The following is a 19,340-nucleotide window of genomic DNA, read 5'->3' as shown; positions in this document are numbered from 1 at the left end:
CACTTACATTCAGGGCCACTGGGATGCACATCAGTGGCATGGGGAGAAGCAGGATTTTTGTGGGGGGGTTGTTTATGGAGACAGGCCTTTGGGGGGGGGCAGAACCTCGATTAGCTATGTACTTTTATTGATTTAGGGGTGGGCAGCTGCCTTTCCCAACTCCCCCCCCCCCAGCTAGCCCCATGGACTCATTGGGGATTCTCCCGTTCTGCCCCCACCCCATTCCGCCCCCATCCATTTTCGGCATGGGGATGCCCCTGTTTTGTTTTTTGCTAGTGCTTGCTAAATTTAAGCGCATGGAATTCTGGAAGCAGAAGGAACAAAACAGCAGGCAACGTTAGACCAAAACATTACTAGCAGTCATGGGAGAATGCCATCAGTGTTGACTGACACCTGCCTTGATTTTGCAGTTTTATATATTTGCCCTTCCACCACTCCGCATCTTTACCTCTTTGTCAGGCATAGGCTCTTCATATTTTTTGGGACTACAACTCCCATCATCCCTGACCACTGGTCCTGTTACCTAGGGATGATGGGAGTTGTAGTCCAAAAAAAAATCTGAAGGGCCGAGTTTGCCTATACCTGCTCATTGTCCTCTCCTGCAATCAGAACCTCCCCTTCCTGATTTCCCATCCACTGACGCCCCCCGCCAACCCGCCTGGAGACTGCCTAACCATAGAGCTACGGCTGCAGAGCAGCCTGTGGTCAGATGGGAACCGGACGTGACGAGCTGCCCCTTGCCCTCCTCCTCTTGGGGCTTCGTTGGGAAACTGCCCCTCCCCCGCCCCAATTAACTGGAGGAATTAGAACCATAGAACCGGAAGGGGCCCCAAGTGTCATCTAGTCCGACCCCCTGCAATGCAGCGATCTCAACTAAAACAAAATGAAATACTTCTGACACAGTTTGCAATACGTTATTATTTGGAATAAAATAATCTTGGAAAAGGGTATCCATAACCAGAAGAATGCCAAGAAGTGCAAGTGATTCTGTTGCAGGAAGGGAACACAGTATGAATGGAGGCCCGGGTAAAAGAGAACCAATCAGAAGAGACCCGAGAGGCGGCGGCGAACCAATCAGGGGAGCCGGAAGCTGGAAGCCCATTGAAGCCGTTGCGTCTTGGTCATTCATCTTCTTCCGCCCCGGCTGCTGCTGCTCCGCTCCAGGGGAGAGACAGGCTTCGCCTCCAGTCTGCATCTTCCCTGGATCCTGCCCTCCGAGGCAGTGGCGTAGCGTGGGGGGTGCAGGGGGGGGGGCAGCCGCACCGGGCGCAACATCTGGGGGGGGGGCTCGTACTCTCAGCTCTCTGCCCCTACCTGGCTCACTCACTCTCTCTCACTGCAGTGCTGGCTGTGCGAATCCGATCCGGTCGCCGCCCACTGTGGAGGGGGGGGGGGTGCCAGGCATGCGGTACGGAGAGAGAGCGAGGGACTATCTGGGGGAGGGACAGTGCAGCGACCACCCAGCGCAGCGCTGAGCGCGGGAGAGAACCAGACCAGACCAGGCAGCAGCAAGAAGAAGCTGGCAGCGGCGGCAGGTTAGGGGTTAGGGGGTGCAAATTACTTGCCTTGCCCCGGGTGCTGACAACCCACGCTACGCCACTGCTCCGAGGAAACCACCTGAGGCTGCCCAATGGTAAGGCTGGCCCTGAGGAATCGAAGAATTGAACCGGGCACCTCCTTCTGCATGCAAAGCAGCTGCTCTGCCTTGGAGCTACGCCCCCCGCCCCTAATAGCATAGCCCAACATCCAGGACCCTGCCTTAAAAAGAAAAAAGCTATCCATGATAATGACCCCGGACTTCCCTTGAGGGTTGTCGTATGATACTGCTCAGAACCCCTCTAGCAAAACGGGCCTAACGACACCAGGCTGCTCTGAGGGGCTGTTATAACGGGGGGGGGGGCACCCTCAGACACAGCCCTGCTCCCCTTTGTAAACAGGTGTAATAATGAGGGATCTTTTCTTCCATGGGGTTAAGGGGGGGGGGTGTAACACTGTGCAACCTTCCTTCACATGATGAGTTTTTTGGGAGGGGGGGTCTCTTTTGTTGCCTCTGCCAGGGATTGGACCTGGGACCTTCTCACAAAGCAAATGGGGAAATAGAGCTTTTGGGGAGCAAGGGAATTTATGTTTGCAGGGAGGGGAGAAGGAATCGCCTGCCAAGCACCCCTCCCCCTGCTTCCTAGAGAGGCAGGATTTCCAAGAAACACATTCAGAGGTTTTGGATATGATCCTAAAACCTCACAAAGCTGAGTGACTGGGCAAACCCAGGCTAAATGTCCCCTAAAGACCAAGACATGGTTTTCTAAAGCTTCTATGTAAAGTTTGACATTCTTCCTGTTCCCTGTCTCTCCCTTGTAGTTCCTGGACTGGTCCCTGCTTCTCTCTCTCCCCCCCCCCCCCTTAAATATATATGTATTGTATAAGTTTTTGTTTTTTCAAAATGTTGAACATAACAAACATATAAAGATAACTCTCTGTCAAAGCGTCCCCCCCAATGTGTGTCTCTGTGGGAAAACATAGCGTATGTGTCACCCTCGTAGCTTTTTCCAACTAATGCTTGAGCTCCCTTGGTCAGTTTTTATGAAAGTGCAATCGTCCAGATTTTCTGTTTCCATTGTCTTAACTGTAAGTGTTCCAGAAATCTCCAATTTTGATCAAAGACTTGTTGTGCAGCTACTAAAACAAAGGTGATGAGTTCTTTAAAGCTCGAAATTGGCATTATTATCTCTTAAAAAAATATTTTTTAACAATACCAAAGTTGGGGTACATAGGATGTTTCGTTTTCACCATTTTTTAGTTTTTTTTGATAATATGTGTTTGGATTTTGGATTGGTATCTGTAATTAGAATTTCAACTTTGAGGTAAGGGTCTAGGGTCTAGAGCAGGGGTCAACAAACTTTTTCAGCAGGGGGCCGGTCCACTGTCCCTCAGACCTTGTGGGGGGGCCAGACTGTATTTTTTTTGGGGGGGGGGAATGAACGAATTCCTATGCCCCACAAATAGCCCAGAGATGCATTTTAAATAAAAGGACACATTCTACTCATGTAAAAACACGCTGATTCCTGGAACATCCACGGGCTGGATTGAGAAGGCGATTGGGCCGCATCCTGCCCCCGGGCCTTAGCTTGCCTACCCCTGGTCTAGGGTCTAGAGGCATGTGCAGTAACTTTTTGGTTTGTTAGAAAATGTGTAATTTGAGGCACATTTAGCCAGTTCCAGATGTTGTCTAGCTTTGCTTAATATTTGTTCGCCAGTCAAAGGTCTGCCATCTGTGTAAATGTCTCCAACCTTAAATAAATCTGTATTTGTCCATTGTTCACATCAAAGAGCTGCTCTCTGCTTTGTGGCAACAGGTGAGAGAGTCCCAGAAGTGGCCCACTTTACGCTTGCTTGTGTGTCAAGTAGGGAAGGGACCTTTAAAAAAAGTTATCTTTTCTTCTTCTTCTTCCAGAATCTGGTGACCATCCAGGCCCTCTTGACCTTTGAGGAGGTGGCTGTGTTTTTCAAGGAGGAGGAGTGGGCTCTGTTGGATCGTGGCCAAAGAGCTCTGCACAAGGAAGTCATGGAGGAGAATTATGAGATGGTGGCCTCTCTAGGTAAGGGCACATTTTTATTCCTCTTGGCTGCTAGACATTGAAAGAGCCAATCTGCTCTTTGTTCCATTTATTGAACATGGTCTTAACAGTGTGTCCGTAAGTGACTGTGGAGTCCAATTCTGGATGCACACATCTTTCCACAGTGGGGACATAGGTTTCTTGGCAGGAGTTAATCACAGTGCCTTTATAGGATCTGGATATGGCAATTCCTCCTTTTTGCCTTTGCGGTCAAAAATACAGATTGGTTTGAAAGGTATGGCTTGTTTTGTGGCCCAAAATAGCTAATATTAACTCTTTCCTTGGCAGATTCAGACCTCAGTTCCTGTTGGGAAGAAGAACAAGGTCCATTCCTCCAGGACCCCAAAGAAGGGGAGACCTCAGCAGGTATGCGCTTAGTCTTAGTTGTGTCATGGGACCCTTTTTGCTCCAGAAATATAACTATAAATGTAAATAATTTATACCCCCCCTATCTGTCTGGGTTTCCCTAAACAGGGCTGCCTTCAGATTTCTCCTAAAAGTCAGGTAGTTGTTTATCTCCTTGACATCTGATGGGAGGGCGTTCCACAGGGCGGGCGCCACCACCAAGAAGGGCCTCTGCCTGGTTCCCTGTAACCTCACTTCTCGCAGGGAGGGAACCGCCAGAAGGTCCTCGGCTCTGGACCTCAGTGCCTGGGCTGAACGATGGGGGGTGGAGATGCTCCTTCAGGTATACTGGCCCAAGGAAGAGAAATCCTGCTTCTGGGCTTCCTATCAGTATTTAGTTGGCCCCTGTGGGGCTAGGTGGACAAATGTGGCCTTCAAACCTCTCCAGCTAGCCCTTGGGACTCTCTTCTCCCCAGACCCTGACCGGCTTCCCACCTTCCTTGAGTGTTTATGGTCTGGCTGGGTTGTTTCCTTGAAATCAGATGGGGCTTCTTGCCAGCCTGGATGGAGGACAGAGAAGGGTGTGTGGAAGCTCTGCTCCTGTCCAAAGGTCGCATTTACATTTGTTGTAAATGCCTCTGGCCCCACAGTGTGCAGGCAAGCCACTCTCAATTTGCAAAATGTTGCCCACACAGGGTCTTCTTCTAAAGAGCAGAGACGGCCTCCAGGCTGAGGTTTCCCTTCCATGTGCTGAGATGCACCCCAAATTAAAATGTCCTCTGTAGTGCCACTGAGCTGAGATCCTCTTCACGGGTGCCAGGGGGGTTCTGTTGGGCCCACGTGTCCCCTCTGCTATCCCTCAGCAGGAGAGCTAAGATCTTGCCTTTCCCTGCTTTTGGGAAGAGAGCCATGGCAGTAGTAGCACTAGGAGTGTCTGGCTATTTTGTATTTCGTCATTTGGGTTGAAGGATAATATCCAGTTGGATGGGGCTCTGAGGAAGGGGAGAGATGAGCAGACACAGCTCAGCAAGTTTGAGGAGGAGCAGGAAGGGACTTGTGTTGGTGTCTTGAGACAACATATTCATAGTCAGAAGCATATTCAGAAGCTAACTTCAGATTCAGCTGGGCAGGGAAGGAAGGAGGGGGGCATGCTTGAAAATGGTAAACTCATCCACCACCCCTCACCCTTTGTGTTAGACTTCCAATCTACTCAATTGCAATTTCTTTGGATGGTGGATGGTGATGGGAATTATCTGTGAGATTGAGTGTAGGTATGTTGTAGGTATGTTGTATGTAGGTAGGTATGTTGTATGAATTGTATGTTTGTATGTGTATTAATGTTGAATTATTTTAACAACAAAAAAAATAATTTTTAAAAAGGGGGGAAAGAAAATGGTAAACTCAGAGAAGTGGAAAACTGGGCTCGATCTATGATGAGTGTCTCTGCTTCTGAGTTGTAATTTGAATTGCATTTTCTTTTTCTGACTCAAAACAGGTAATGGGCAGAAAAGTGAGAATTATGGTGAGCCATCTGTGGTGTCTGTAGAAAATGTGGGGCATGAAGCACAGAAAGAGACCTTTGTAAATCAACGATCACCTGAAAAGCATGTAGGAAATGTGTTGAAGAACTGGAAAACCAAATCCCTTACTACTCAGGACACTGATGTCCGTGTATCACTGAGTCCACAGGAAGAATGCACAGGAAGTAGCAGTGTGGAGTGTGGAAAGAGCTTCAGTCAGAATGGAAGCATTAGTTTACATCAAAGAACCCAAGCAGGGGAGAAAGCGTTTCAATGCACGGAATGTGGAAAGAGCCTCAGTAGTGCTGGTAACCTTGTCAAGCATACAAAAACCCACAAAGGGGAGAAACCATTCAAATGCATGGACTGTGGAAAGAGCTTCAGCCAGAGCGGAAACCTTATTGCACATCAAAGAACCCACACAGGGGAGAAACCATATGAATGTATGATATGCAGGAAGAGTTTCAGTCTCAATCACCATCTTACTTTACATCAAAGAAGCCACACCGGAGAAAAACCATTTAAATGTATAGAGTGTGGAAAGAGCTTCAGCCAGAGCGGAAACCTTATTGCACATCAAAAAACCCACACAGGGGAGAAACCATTAAAAACTATGGAGTGTGGAAAGAGTTTCAATCTCAATACCCATATTACTTTACATCAGAGAAACTGCACAGGAGTGAAACTGCATAAATGCATGGAGTGTGGAAAGAGCTTCACTTGTAGGAGTGCACTTACAGAACATCTACGAATCCACACAGGAGAGAAACCATATGAATGCATAGATTGTGGAAAGCGCTTCCGTATTGGGAGTGTCCTTACTTTACATCAAAAAACCCATGCTGGGAATAAGCCATTTAATTGTATGGAGTGTGGAAAGAGCTTCAACCAGAGCGGAACCCTTACTGCACATCAAAGAATTCACACTGGGGAGAAACCATTTAAATGTATGGAGTGTGGAAAGAGCTTCAGTCAGAGCGGAAGCCTTACTGCACATCAAAGAATTCATACTGGGGATAAACCATTTAAATGTATGGAGTGTGGAAAGAACTTCAGTCAGAGTGGAAACCTTACTTTGCATCAAAGAACTCACACCAGGGAGAAACCATTTAAATGTATGGAGTGTGGAAAGAGTTTCAGTCTCAATCACCACCTTACTTTACATCGAAGAACCCACTGCACATCAAAGAACACTTACAGGCAAAGTGAACATGAGAAGTAAGAGTTTGGATTTGATATCCCGCCTTTCACTCCCCTTCAGGAGTCTCAAAGCGGCTAACATTCTCCTTTCCCTTCCTCCCCCACAACAAACACTCTGTGAGGTGAGTGGGGCTGAGAGACTTCAAAGAAGTGTGACTGGCCCAAGTTCACCCAGCAGCTGCATGTGGAGGAGCGGAGACGCGAACCCGGTTCCCCAGATTATGAGACTACCGCTCTTAACCACTACACCATGCTGGCTCTCCAGTAACTGGCCGACTTATAGAGAGCTGCTAACCGAAGTGCAAAATCAGTTAAAATTAAAATATTTTGAAGAGATAAGGGAACTAGTAACAGATTGGTTACAGTATTTTCTCCCCCCCCCAATAATTTTTATTAAGTTTACATTTGCCAGATTAAACATATCATACCAATTAGTCCAAATTATATCAATACAGATCATAAAGTCCAAATGTTTTCCAAATTAATTTTTTTTTTGTGGGGGGTACTCATGCTTCTCGATCGTCAGGAATCCAAACATCCAAATTCGTGCTGCTTTTCCTCACTGCAATGATGTTTCCAGTCACATCTTCTCATCTTTGTCATTATTCATTTTCCTTTTCTGTCACCTCCGAGTTTTCTCCACAAGTGGATTGAAAGGAACAGTCTTATTTTGTCTCTGTGTGGGTTTTGTAATGCTCTCTTGTATGTCTCTCACAGAAATCCAACAATCAAGTTTTCGAGCAGACACGCCATCTTGTCATTCCAATGAAATACAATCTAAATGTCCACTCGTTTACTTTCTAGATCCGCTGCCTCATAATTAGTCTTCCAGGAGGATAACAGCCCTTTCAGATTTACAATTCCAGCCTGATATCCAAGCGGTTCTTCCACCCTAGACCATCCATCTTGCAGCCAAAGTCTGCCTACGCATCGAAACATTTCTTGCTGCGCCACCGAGAGAGACTCACTTCTTTCCAAATCTTTCACAAACATATTATTTTTTCCACACAGTTCATTTTCTCTCCCACTTGCAAATTGGTCGTCAAGACGGTTTTTTAAGGCGGAGGGTTATTAAATACTCACAAAAAATAAAATAAAAAAGTCTCCCCCCCCCTTTCGTACCGTTCCACATACCAACATGTCGGCCGTTCTCTGATGTTATCTCTGTTCCTTCCTTCCGTCCTTCTGTCCTTCCGTCCCGATCTTCTTCTCAGTGGTAAAATTATTAGCAGATAAAAGCATTCCTGACTTCTCTTGAAGCATGTGCGTTTATTTATCCAATTCTTTCCTTTTTAAACATTGCAACCAGGTTCGCTCCTGAAAGTAGCTGGCAGGGAGCTCCAAGCCTGCCTGAGGGCTTTCCGCCTAGTGCCTCTCACCCCCTCCTTCATCCGAACTCGGTGGTGATTTATGGCAACCGTAGGCGAGGCAGTGACTTTTCAATTCCCTGAAAAGACGAAGGGAGACTGATATACTCCCCATAATCAGCCTCTAATTACCTCGTGCAAGCTGGACAAGATGTTATTGGCAGCCATCTTTCAAGGCGCCCCTAGCGGCCCCCCTGGTTACAGTATTTTCAATTGAATGATAACTTCAAGATAGACAAAAAGAGAGGTTTTAGTTATGAGATATCAAGATTCCAAAAAGAACTTCTAGAAAATAATATTAAAACTGTCAAAAATGTATAACTTGCTCCTAGAATGGCATACAAAGGATAAACAGGTTAAATTGGCTATGATAAACTGGGCAAAGGACTTAGGACATAATATACAAATGGCAGATTGGGAGAGGCTATGGAGAACAGATTGGATTATTTTTATTAATAGTAAATTTTATTAGTATTTTCCACACAACAAAAAATGAAAAATAACAATACACAAAAACAAATCCAAATCTTACAAATTAATAATATAAACACTAAAAAGGAAAACAAACGTTGACTTCCACCAATCCCACAGCACCTCCTTTACCTCTCATTGTATCTTCCTGTTTTCTTTATCATATCGATCCTAGCAGCTAAATATATATCCCTCTTTCTTAACCTTTCACTTCACAAGGTTATTCGAGACTCAGCCAGATTTCTGTCCTCGAACCTTGTCTTTTAAGGTATTCGTTTAGGCATTCCCATTCCACTACACCTTTTGGTTTTTGTCTTATTATATCTGTCAGTTTGGCTAACTCTAAGTATTCTGAAAGCTTACATAACCATTCTCCCCTAGTGGGTAACTGATTCCCTTTCCAATACTTAGCCACCAGAATTCTTGCTGCAGACGTCACTTATAATTCAGTTTGATCTTTTGGGATATTGTCGTTTAATATTCCTAAAAGGAATGCCTCTGGCCTTTTACTATATGATATTCTTAGTATTTTCTTTATTTCTTCATGGATCATGCTCCAAAATTTCCCAATTTTGGGGCATGTCCACCACATAAGGCAGAAAGTTCCTTTTTGTTTCTTACATCTCCAGCACTTATAATTATATGTTTTATTCATTTTTGCCAGCCTTTCTGGTGCCAGATACCACCTGGGATGCTTTTTCATATAGTTTTCTCTTATTAGGAAACATGCTGTGAAATTTATATTTTTTTGTCCACAGTCTTTCCCATTCTTTATATTCAACTGAGTAGTCTAGATCTTGTTCCCATTTTTTAATAGTGTCACCTTTTTCCTCCTTTTCTATTTTCCTATTTTGTAACAATTTATATATTTTTGAGAGAGTCTGTTGGTTGTTGTATAATATTTCCTTTTCCCATACCAAGATTTTTTTTATCAAACCCCTTAAATTTATTATCCTTCTCAAATATTGTTTTTAATTGGAAATATTCTACAGAACGGCTTTGAAATTCACAGCACCTACGCTGAAAGAAAATTATATGAAAATGATGTATCGGTGGTATCTGACTCCACACCTATCAGCCAATCACCCATTCCCACCACCCTTCTGAGTAATACCCCTCCCCACCCTCTCACTATACATAAGGGTCTGGTGACTTCTGTTTCAGTGCATCTGAAGAAGTGTCCATGCACACGAAAGCTCATACCAATAACAAACATGGTCTCTAAGGTGCCACTGGAATTTTTTTATTTTGTTTTTACTCCTACTAAGTTATCTAAATTGTATAGAACAAGCTCCAATATTTGTTGGAAGTGTAAAGAAAAGGAGGGTACCTTTTATCATTTGTGGTGGTCATGTAAGTTAACAAAGTCTTTTTGGGAATTGATGTACAATGAATTGAAAAAAATGTTTAAAATAACATTTGTCAAAAAACCAAAAGCCTTTCTATTAGGAATTACAGACTCTGATATCTTAAAAGACCAGAAAAGACTGTTTATGTATGTAACAGCAGCTGCAAGGATGCTACTAGCCCAAATATGGAAAGAACCAACAGTTCCAACAAGGGAAGAATGGCAATGCTGAAATGGCAAAACTGACTGGGAAATTCAGGAATCAAGAAGATAATGACTTTAAAAAAGAATGGGAAAAATTTATAACTTACTTGGGAGACCATTGTAAACAAACAAAAACGTTAGCTGGACTTTAAAAATAGCTTGTAAAGAAACAAAAGACATGGATGATTGAGAGAGATGAAAACCGTGGAGAACATAATATGTAGTTTTAGAAAAATTATTTTAAGGACCCATTCAGGGGCGGGGCTAGTCACAAGATTCAGAGAATCTCATATATGGACATGTTAATCCAATCAGGTAACCTGCCAGACAGGATAAAAACAACTCACTCAGATTTCTGTTGTAGTCCGTCCCTTCTCTGATGTACATATGATGTAAATAGGGGGTGGTCCTGGGCTACACCCCTTCTGTGATGTATGTATGATGCATGGAGGGGTGGTTTTGAGCTACAGGGTGGGCAGTTCAAAAGGCTATATAAGGGCTAGCACACCTTTGTCCTGGGACGACCTCCTCTTTCTTGCGTGTGGGGGGAGCATCCTGTTGTAACAGCTTTAATAAAGATCAGGCTTACTAGCTGTTTTGCTTCTCAATATTCTCTGGTTGGCCTCTGTTATTTCCTCCTACCAATGGAGAGCCTACAAAGGACTCTATAAGGGCTCTTGAGTACCCTAAAAGGGAAAGGGAGCAGTTTTTGTTTACAACACAATTGATAGTTTGTTGATATGAAGAACGAAGTGAACACTAGACACACTACATACATCTAAATGGGTTTTCCCGTGAGAGCACAGTGGTACCTCCGGTTATGAACTTAATTCATTCCGGAGGTCTGTTCTTAACATGAAACCGTTCTTAACCTGAGGTGCACTTTTGCTAATGGGGCCTCCCACTGTGTTTGCTCACATCCCGGGGCAAAATTCGCTTCAGGAGCACCTACTTCTGAGTTAGCGGAGCTCGTTACCCGAAGGAGGTATTTGCAAGGAGGATGGTATGTAACCAGAGGTGTTACTGTACACAGATGAACTTCACTGAAGAACTATCCAAACTTCTTCCATGTAAATGGTTTCTTCTCTGAGTTTCTTGGTGTTTTGTAGGTGCTCCTCTCTCATTGAAGCACATCTCACACTCCATACATTAAATGGTTTCTCCCCTGTGTGAGTTTGTTCATGAACTGTAAGTTTCCACCTTTCTCTGAAGCTCTTCCTGACAGTAAGAGCTGTTCAACAGTGGAATTTGCTGCCAAGGAGTGTGGTGGAGTCTCCTTCTTTGGAGGTCTTTAAGCAGAGGCTTGACAACTATATGTCAGGAGTGCTCTGATGGTGTTTCCTGCTTGGCAGGGGGTTGGACTCAATGGCCCTTGTGGTCTCTTCCAACTCTATGATTCTATTATTCTTCCCACATTCCATACATTTAAATGGTTTCTCCCGTATGAGTTCATAGATGTATGTTCAGCTTTAAACCTTTAGTGAAGCTCTTTCCACACTCCATACATTTAAATGGTTTCTCCCGTATATGACTTTGTTGGTGTACATTAAGGATTCCATTCTGACTAAAGCACTTTCCACACACCGTACCTTTAAACATACCGTATTTTTCGCCCTATAGGACGCACTTTTTCCCCTCCAAAAATGAAGGGGAAATGTGTGTGCGTCCTATGGGGCGAATGCAGGCTTTCCCGGGCTTCTTGCAGCTCCGCGCCACCCTCCGGATCCCGGCGCGAGGTCCTGCGTGGTCGCAAGGCTTGCAGGCAGCAGCCTGCAGCCCATAAGCTCGGGGGATAGCAGGGAGGCGCAGCGCCGCCACCCCGCTATTCCCTGACCTGATCTGAAGGCTTGGGGGGGAGCAAGCTTGCTCCCCCCCCCACCAGCCCCACAAGCTCGGTGGATAGCGGGGAGGCAGAGCGCCGCCACCCCGCTATTCCCGGACCTGATCTGGAGGCTGGCGGGGGGAGAAGCAAGCTTGCTTCTCCCCATCGCCAGCCCCATAAGCTCGGGGGACAGCGGGGCAAGCCGCTGCCCCACGGAGGCTAGAGATGCTGTCCCTGAAGGCAGAAGAGGGAGATGGAGCGCTCTGTCTCTCTCTTCTAGCTTGGGGATGGCTGCGCAAACCTGGGGGGGAAATAAAATTTTTTCCCTTGATTTCCCCCCCAAAAAACTAGGTGCGTCCTATGGGCCGATGCGTCCTATAGGGCGAAAAATACGGTAGTTTTTTAAGGTCTCAAATTCAATGCTTTGCATGCAGAAGGTGGTCCCAGGTGAAATCCTTGTCAGGCAAAGAGACCCTGTTGGCATCCGTCTGTCTTGGGGGGCGATGGAGGAGGGGGCCTTTGGGGGTGAAGTCCAACTGTGGGCATCTTGCAGCACCTGCTGTGGCTGCTTCATGTGAGGGGCAAATGCTCAATGCCGACAGAGGGGCAACTCCACTTGATCTCTGCTTTCAGCCTCCTATACTGCCTGCTCCTTCTATGGATTTCTGAAAGATGGGCCAGTTATGGGGGAAGATTCCTCTCTCCACAGGGAAATGACTCTCCTGAAACCACTGGCAATGCCCACGTTTCCCTGTGCCAGCTTCCCTCCCCATATTGGTTGTTCCCCACAGCACCTCCTTTGTTCCGGCTGCCACCAGGGATTTTGTCCACTTTGCAGTTTAGTGACAGGGGCTGGTCTGAATCGGAGGATTGGGGAATGCAATTTCAGGAAGATCAGCTTCTAACAGAAGAGAGGGAAGTCCCCCCCCCCCCCGCTCTTCCAGAGTTTCATGAAGCAGAGAGACAGGCAGATTCAGAGGCTGCACAGTTGAGACAGGAGCTACCCAGCTTTGAGATAGTAGCTAGGAAACAAAAAGGAGAGAGGCAGCTGAGCAATACATCAATCAGAGTGGGGGTAACTCCTTCACCCCCCTCCCACTCTCTGAGATATGAGCCTGTCAGAGAACGAAGGAGAAGTGGGAGAGGGACATCCCGTTGGACGTGGGTAAGAACTGCTATCCTTGCAAGGAGTTGCCTGTTTGTGCTAGTAACATGATACGGTAATAAAAAGAGCAGAAATCTACCAATTGCTCATTAATTCTCATCAGTGAGCTACCAAAAAAGGAGGGGGGACTTCTGAACATGACATGTAGCCATGAATGAGAAGGTTTTTGTAAAACAATGAATTTGTAAAATATAAACAACGTAGGGCGGTTTAAGGATTACTTTGTGCACATGAGACTATGCATTTTAGTCTTTCTGCATTTTCATTGTTCCTTTATTGCAACTATAAAAAAAGATTTATGCTGTTGTTCTTGTAACAAGGAGTTGGACTAGAAGACCGTTGGAGTCTCTTTCAACTCTACAGTTCTAGTTACAGGTAGGTAGCCATGTTGGTCTGCCGTAGTCAAAACAAAATAATAAAATTCCTTCCAGTAGCACCTTAGAGACCAACTAAGCTTGTTATTGGTATGAGCTTGGTGCATGCACACGAAAGCTCATTCCAATAACAAACTTAGTTGGTCTCTTAAGGTGCTACTGGAAGGAATTTTATTATTTTGTTTCAACTACAGCTCTACGATTCCAGAGCCAATCCTGCTTCCTAAACACCACTGTTGTGCTCCACTTTCCCCAACTCTCCATTTCCAACTCTCTCTGCCAAAGACCAAATATCAATGGACTCTCAGCACATGTTCACTCAAAATGACCCCTCCAGGGTCACATTCTGCACATCCCTAACTGTACATTGTATATTTCATTATACTTACTATTATGAGACACTTACATTCATTGTCTTAATACATATATGTACAACTTTCCATACAAACACCAGAACATCAAACACACTCCATGCATTTACAAATGATTTTTCCCTATATGAGTTTGTTGATATGAGAGACAAAGTGAACTCTGTGGGGAAAACTTGGCACACTCCATACATATAAATGAGTTCTTCCCTATGAGTCCATAGGTGTTAATAACTTCATTATAAATAAAACATTTTCCACACTTTTTCCATTTAAACCGTTGCTTCTCGGTGAGATCGCTGATGTCTTGTAAGAGTTCCACTCTCACTGAAGCACCTCCCACAATCCATACACTTATATGGTTTCTCCCCTGTGTGAATTCGTTGGTGTACAGTAAGTCTTCCATTTTGACTGAAGCTCTTTCCGCACTCCATACATTTAAAGGGTTTCTCCCCTGTGTGAGATCGTTGATGTGTTGCAAGAGCTCCTCTCTCAATGAAACCCTTCCCACACTCCATACATCTAAATGGTTTCTCCCCTGTATGAGTTTGTAGGTGTCTTGTAAGTTTTCCACCTTCACTGAAGCCCTTCCCACAATCCTTACATTTAAATGGTTTCTCCCCGGTATGACTTTGTCGGTGCACAATGAGTTTCCTACTACAAATGAAGGACTCTCCACACTCCAAACATTTATATGGTTTCTCCCCTGTGTGAGTCCGTTGATGTACAGTAAGTTTCCCCCCTTGACTGAAACCCTTCCCACACTCTAAACATTTATATGGTTTCTCCCCTGTGTGAGTTCGCTGATGTTTTGTAAGTGACCCACTTTCAGTGTAACTCTTTCCACACTCCAAACATTTATATGGTTTCTCCCCTGTGTGAGTTCGTTGATGTTTTGAAAGAGCTCCACTCTCAATGAAACCTGTCCCACATTCCATACATTTATATGGTTTCTCCCCTGTGTGAGTTCTCCGATGAATAGTAATGTGTGAATACTGACTGAAGCTCTTCCCACACTCCATACATCTAAATGGTTTCTCCCCTGTGTGAATCCGTTGATGTACAGTAAGCTTTCCCCTATCCCTGAAGCTCTTCCCACACTCCATACATTTAAATGGTTTCTCCCCGGTGTGAGTTCGTTGATGTCGGGCAAGACTTCCATTTTCACTGAAGCTGCTTCCACACTCCATACATTGAAATGGTTTCTCCCCTGTGTGAGTTCGTTGGTGTCTTGTAAGAGCTCCACTATCAATGAAGCCCTTCCCACAATCCATACATTTATATGGTTTCTCTCCTGTGTGAATTCGTTGATGTGCGCTAAGATTTCTATTTTTACTGAAGCTCTTTCCGCACTCCATGCATTTAAAGGGTTTCTCCTCTGTGTTAGTTTGTAGTTGTGTGCTAAGGTGTTCACTCATGCTGAAGTACTTCACAGATGGCCCCTCAAAATTCTGATTGTCTTCTCCATCACCTGGTTTAAAGTGGGGAAGGGGGAGATAAAATATTGTTAGGTATTCAAGGAAGAGAACAAGAGATCTTAACACACAGCAAGACCAATCACCACCTTCTATTATTTCAACACCTCCAGCATTCCTCCCTCTCCTATGTACATTTTTAGGAAAGGAAATCTAAAAATAGCCTCAATAACCCCTAGTATCCAGTTCTACCTTCAATTCCCATGTAACACTGAGAACCAAGAGAAACCTTCTATGCTGAGATGAGGCATCTATGGCCCTCCAGATGTGGTTGGACTCTAAGTACCATCAACCCAAGTAAACATGGTTGTAGTGCAGCAACCTCTGGAGGGGGACACTTTCCCCCTCCTGTGAAAATGCTACGCCTCTGTATTCAGTTTTCTCCTTCCTCCCTGATCGGTAATATCTCGCTGATACTTTCCAACCAACTGTACACATCACCTAAACCTGCACCAGGATGCTGGAAAAGATGGGCCTTCGTTCTGATCCAAAAAGGCTCTTTTTATATTCCTACACACTGAAAGGAGACATAGAAAGTTACAGTCTCACAGCAAAGTGGAAGTATGTACCTCTGAATTGGTCCAGGACAACATCCCTGTATTTTTCTGTTCCAAGCGACGAGATGAGCTCAGACTTGAGTACCAGAGTCTCTGTTATGAGGAATAAGTAAAACAGAAGTGCTGTTTATGTCATACGGGACTATAAAAATATTCAAAAATATTAATCTTGTGAAACAAAGACAGCAAAGTATCTGGTGGCCCATTAAAAGTTAATAAATGACACTGACCAGCAAACCATATGCCACCATTTTTACCCAGAGGAATAAGTAAAACACAGGATTTTTTTGCAATTCATACCACAATATCAGCTTTCTGACAAAAGTACAGAGTTGCTATAAACTACAATCTTCAATATCAACTTCATTGGGCTGGTCATGTTGTTTGGATACCTGATTATTGTCTTCAAAAGCAACTACTCTATTCCAAACTTAAGAATGGAAATTGATATACCAGTGGGCAACAAAAGAGGCTTCAAGACACTCTCAAGGCAAATCTAAAAATATGCAGTATAAGCACAGAAAATTGGGAAACACTGGCCTGGGAGTGCTCCAATTGGAGAATAGCCTTTAGCAAAGGCGTCACTGACTTTGAAGAAGCAGAAACTCGGGATGAAAGGGAGAAGTTAAGAGGAAAGTACGTTTGGTAAACCCTCACTGTGATTAACTCCCACCCAGAAACTATCTCCCCACTGTGGAAGGATGTGTGGATCCAGAATTGGAACCTACAGTCACTTAGGCACATACCTTTAAGACTATGTTCATGGAAGACCATCTTACTCAGCTACGAGGGGTCACCAAATAGGAAGACACGGCATGAATAAATGGCTCAAACAGCAGGTTCACACCTCCAACGTATAGCAGCCAAGAGGAATAAAAATGTGCCCTTACCTAGAGAGGCCACCATCTCATAATTCTCCTCCATGACTTCCTTGTGCAGAGCTCTTTGGCCTGGATCCAGCAGAGCCCACTCCTCCTCTGTGAAAAACACAGCCACCTCCTCAAAGGTCAAGAGGGCCTGGAAGAAGAAGAAGAAAACAGAGCTTCTCTTAGATCCCCATCATCCCCACTCAACACAGAGGGAGGCTGGGTTGTCCCATCTGTGCCTCTTCCCGCCTCCCTGTTCCCGTTGCTCTTTCCCTACCTGAGGAAGCTGCCTGGCTCCTCTTTCCACTCCACCTTTAAGAAGAGACTGTTCAGAGGGGGTCTTGGAGGCCATTGCGTTGCCAGCAGAAAGGATGGAGGAGGAGGAGGCAGAAACAGGGCCACTTCTGGGACTCTCTCAGCTGTTGCCACGATGCACTTCAATGCAGGGAGCAGCCCTTTTAGGAGAACGATGAAGAAATTATTATTATTGATTGAATTTATATACCACCCTATACCAGGTGGTCTGAGAGCAGTTCATAGAAAGGCGGATTTATTTAGAGTGGGAGACATTTACACAGAGAGCATACGTTTTACAAATACTGTACAAATACCAATAATAATAAATTAATACTCCCAAATTCTAATTACAAGAGCTCTGGAACACGGGATTATCACAACAGAAACAGAAACTATTGACTTTTGGTGTAAGTATTTGTGTATCTGACTCTCTCTCCCCTCCCGCCCAGACCGGCTCCCTGACGCCGGAGGCCAAGGGAGGGGGGTGTTCCAGGCTGAGTGTGCAGAAATACACAAAAATGGGTTAGGAGGCTGGGTCTAAGATGGGAGGGGGGGAAATATCCCCTGGTGACTTTCAATGCATAGGTGCCAGCTCCCTGGGTCCCTGAGCACCCACCCAATTCCCCATGAAGGGGCTGGGCACCCACATATTTCGGTGCCAGGGCCATGCATGCTCCATGGCACCCACAGCCCTGGAGAGAAGAGTTTGGATTTGCTATCCCGCTTTATCACTACCAGAAGGAGTCTCAAAGCGGCTAACATTCTCCTTTCCCTTCCTCCCCACAACAAACACTCTGTGAGGTGAGTGGGGCTGAGAGACTTCAGAGAAGTGTGACTGGCCCAAGGTCACCCAGCAGCTGCATGTGGAGGAGCAGAGATGCGAACCCGGTTCCCCAGATTACGAGACTACCACTCTTAACCAGTACATCACACTGGCTCTCACACTATGGGGACCCATAGTTGTGGGGTGAAACTGGCACAACTGGTTCAGTGTCCCAGTCAGGTTGCAGGGGTGGGGGTGGTGTCCCTTCTCTGGTTCGTCTGAGGCAGCAAAATGTTTCCCTCCCCTCCCCACCAGGAGGCTGGTTTATCTCTGCGCTTCAAAAAGGATATTGCAATGCAAAACCTGTTGGAGGGGGAGGCACTTTGCAGCAGGGTGGCCTCCCCCCCCACTGATTCCCACAGGAAAAGAACGAGACCCCTCCTTGCTTTCCTTTCACCCCCCCCCATCCTCCCGCCTCCTTTCCCAGCTGCCCTGTTTGTAGATTCAGGGAGAGGGAAAGCAAATCCTTCTCCCACCCCCCCATTCCCAAATAACCCCCCGAATGAGGATGGAGACCCTCTCCCCTCCAAATTGCCCCCCCTTGCAGCCAACTGCACATTGCTTCTCCTGATTCCCAGGGGGAAAGGGGGGGGCAGCCGTTCCTTGCTTTAATGCCCTCCCTCACCTTCCCCCCTCCTGCCCTGTTTGTAGATTCATGGGGAGGAAATGCAAATTCTTCTCCCTCCCTGCACCCCAAATCACCCCCCTCCCGAAATGTTGCACCTTTTCCCTCCTCCTTTGCAGGCCTCCTTCTCTTCCGGGGGTGTGCATGGAGACCCCACCCCAACATTCCCTCTACCCCCCCCCGCCCTGCTCCGTCACTTCCTGCCTCTCTAGGATGCGAGTTCATTGACCCAGGGGGAGGGGTCCTCCCGGCAAGACGAGTTATAGGAATGTAGTGGGAAGGGACCCCCCCCTCCAGCCCGCCTGGGTCTCGGAGCCGCGTGTCCCTCAGCCTTTTTCGGAATAGGGCCCCACTATCAGACCTTATTTCCTTCCTGCTGTTAGATAGATAATTTATTGCGGCTTATAAAACACACTTGGGGGGACAATCCCAGAAGGAAAACAAACATTTAAAACAATGTACAACAATAAATTTGAAATTTATAAATGCAATAAGCATATAGACACTTAAAACTTTAAGATAAGCTACGGCAGAGAGATGACCCAGTCACCCATGGAACCTAGTTTGGGGATTTTCTTAACGAACTAGTTTGGGTCGGGGGATGGTCTATGCCAGGGGTCTGCAACCTTTAAGACAAAAAGAGCCACTTGGACCTGTTTCCGAAGGGAAAAAAAACTGGGAGCCGCAAAACCATTGCGACATTTAAAACAACTATATCTCCGGAGCCGCGATCTGACAGCGGGCGGGAAGGTGACGTCAGGACGGTGCGTGACTAACGCACGCACCGCCCCCATGCGACGTCACAGCCAGTACAGCGCCCGCCACAGTGGGGAGTGTCGGGGTGCACAATGCGCCTCCTCCGCTCGCTAGTATCCACCCCGGAGCCGCAGCAAAGGTGT

At 45.9% G+C, this 19,340-nt stretch overlaps 2 protein-coding genes across 7 annotated transcripts; one reads left to right on the top strand and one right to left on the bottom strand.

Annotated features, from left to right (window-relative positions):
* Nucleotides 1-684: 684 nt before the first annotated feature.
* On the top strand, nucleotides 685-10,677 carry LOC310701548 (uncharacterized protein). Of its 3 annotated transcripts, XM_083492626.1 has the most exons (8): nucleotides 686-1,222; nucleotides 1,610-1,633; nucleotides 3,452-3,596; nucleotides 3,903-3,980; nucleotides 4,436-4,616; nucleotides 5,455-6,697; nucleotides 6,945-7,043; nucleotides 8,251-10,677. In XM_083492626.1, the coding sequence occupies exons 5-8, from the start codon at nucleotides 4,592-4,594 to the stop codon at nucleotides 8,261-8,263; spliced, it is 1,380 nt and encodes a 459-aa protein (XP_083348752.1). In that variant the 5' UTR covers nucleotides 686-1,222; nucleotides 1,610-1,633; nucleotides 3,452-3,596; nucleotides 3,903-3,980; nucleotides 4,436-4,591; the 3' UTR covers nucleotides 8,264-10,677. The 3 variants fall into 3 exon arrangements, with proteins under 3 accessions (XP_083348750.1, XP_083348751.1, XP_083348752.1); XM_083492624.1 differs by lacking the exon at nucleotides 4,436-4,616 and having other exon boundaries at nucleotides 685-1,222; XM_083492625.1 differs by lacking the exons at nucleotides 3,903-3,980; nucleotides 4,436-4,616 and having other exon boundaries at nucleotides 685-1,222.
* Nucleotides 10,678-13,307: 2,630 nt separating this feature from the next.
* LOC310701594 (uncharacterized protein) lies at nucleotides 13,308-18,623 on the bottom strand. 4 transcript variants are annotated; one of them, XM_083492733.1, is made up of 7 exons: nucleotides 18,352-18,623; nucleotides 17,937-18,137; nucleotides 17,345-17,685; nucleotides 16,974-17,151; nucleotides 16,721-16,847; nucleotides 15,843-15,923; nucleotides 13,308-15,269 (listed from the first exon to the last, which is right to left on the bottom strand). In XM_083492733.1, exons 4-7 carry the CDS (start codon nucleotides 17,046-17,048, stop codon nucleotides 14,071-14,073), a joined length of 1,482 nt encoding a protein of 493 aa, XP_083348859.1. In that variant the 5' UTR covers nucleotides 17,049-17,151; nucleotides 17,345-17,685; nucleotides 17,937-18,137; nucleotides 18,352-18,623; the 3' UTR covers nucleotides 13,308-14,070. The 4 variants fall into 4 exon arrangements, with proteins under 4 accessions (XP_083348859.1, XP_083348861.1, XP_083348860.1 ...); XM_083492735.1 differs by lacking the exons at nucleotides 17,345-17,685; nucleotides 17,937-18,137 and having other exon boundaries at nucleotides 18,540-18,601; XM_083492734.1 differs by lacking the exons at nucleotides 17,345-17,685; nucleotides 17,937-18,137; nucleotides 18,352-18,623 and having other exon boundaries at nucleotides 16,974-17,194.
* Nucleotides 18,624-19,340: the final 717 nt, after the last annotated feature.

Source organism: Podarcis liolepis (genome assembly GCF_965112155.1).
Source record: "Podarcis liolepis genome assembly, chromosome: 2".
Classification (NCBI taxonomy): Eukaryota; Metazoa; Chordata; class Lepidosauria; order Squamata; family Lacertidae; genus Podarcis; species Podarcis liolepis.
The sequence above is the reverse complement of the archived record's forward strand: the minus strand, read 5'-3'. Positions and strand labels throughout refer to the sequence as shown.

What these genes read in the sequence shown, in the direction of transcription:
- LOC310701548 (XM_083492624.1), top strand. An exon ending in TGAGATGGTGGCCTCTCTAG is followed by an intron (nt 3,597 to 3,902) that starts GTAAGGGCACAT and finishes TTTCCTTGGCAG; the next exon opens with ATTCAGACCTCAGTTCCTGT. An exon ending in AGGCAAAGTGAACATGAGAA is followed by an intron (nt 6,698 to 6,944) that starts GTAAGAGTTTGG and finishes CTGGCTCTCCAG; the next exon opens with TAACTGGCCGACTTATAGAG.
- LOC310701594 (XM_083492733.1), bottom strand. Translation starts at nt 17,048, where the DNA reads ATGGCCTCCAAGACCCCCTCTGAACAGTCTCTTCTTAAAGGTGGAGTG. An exon ending in GAGCCAGGCAGCTTCCTCAG is followed by an intron (nt 16,848 to 16,973) that starts GTAGGGAAAGAG and finishes TTCTTCTTCCAG; the next exon opens with GCCCTCTTGACCTTTGAGGA. An exon ending in TGTCCTGGACCAATTCAGAG is followed by an intron (nt 15,270 to 15,842) that starts GTACATACTTCC and finishes ACTTTAAACCAG; the next exon opens with GTGATGGAGAAGACAATCAG.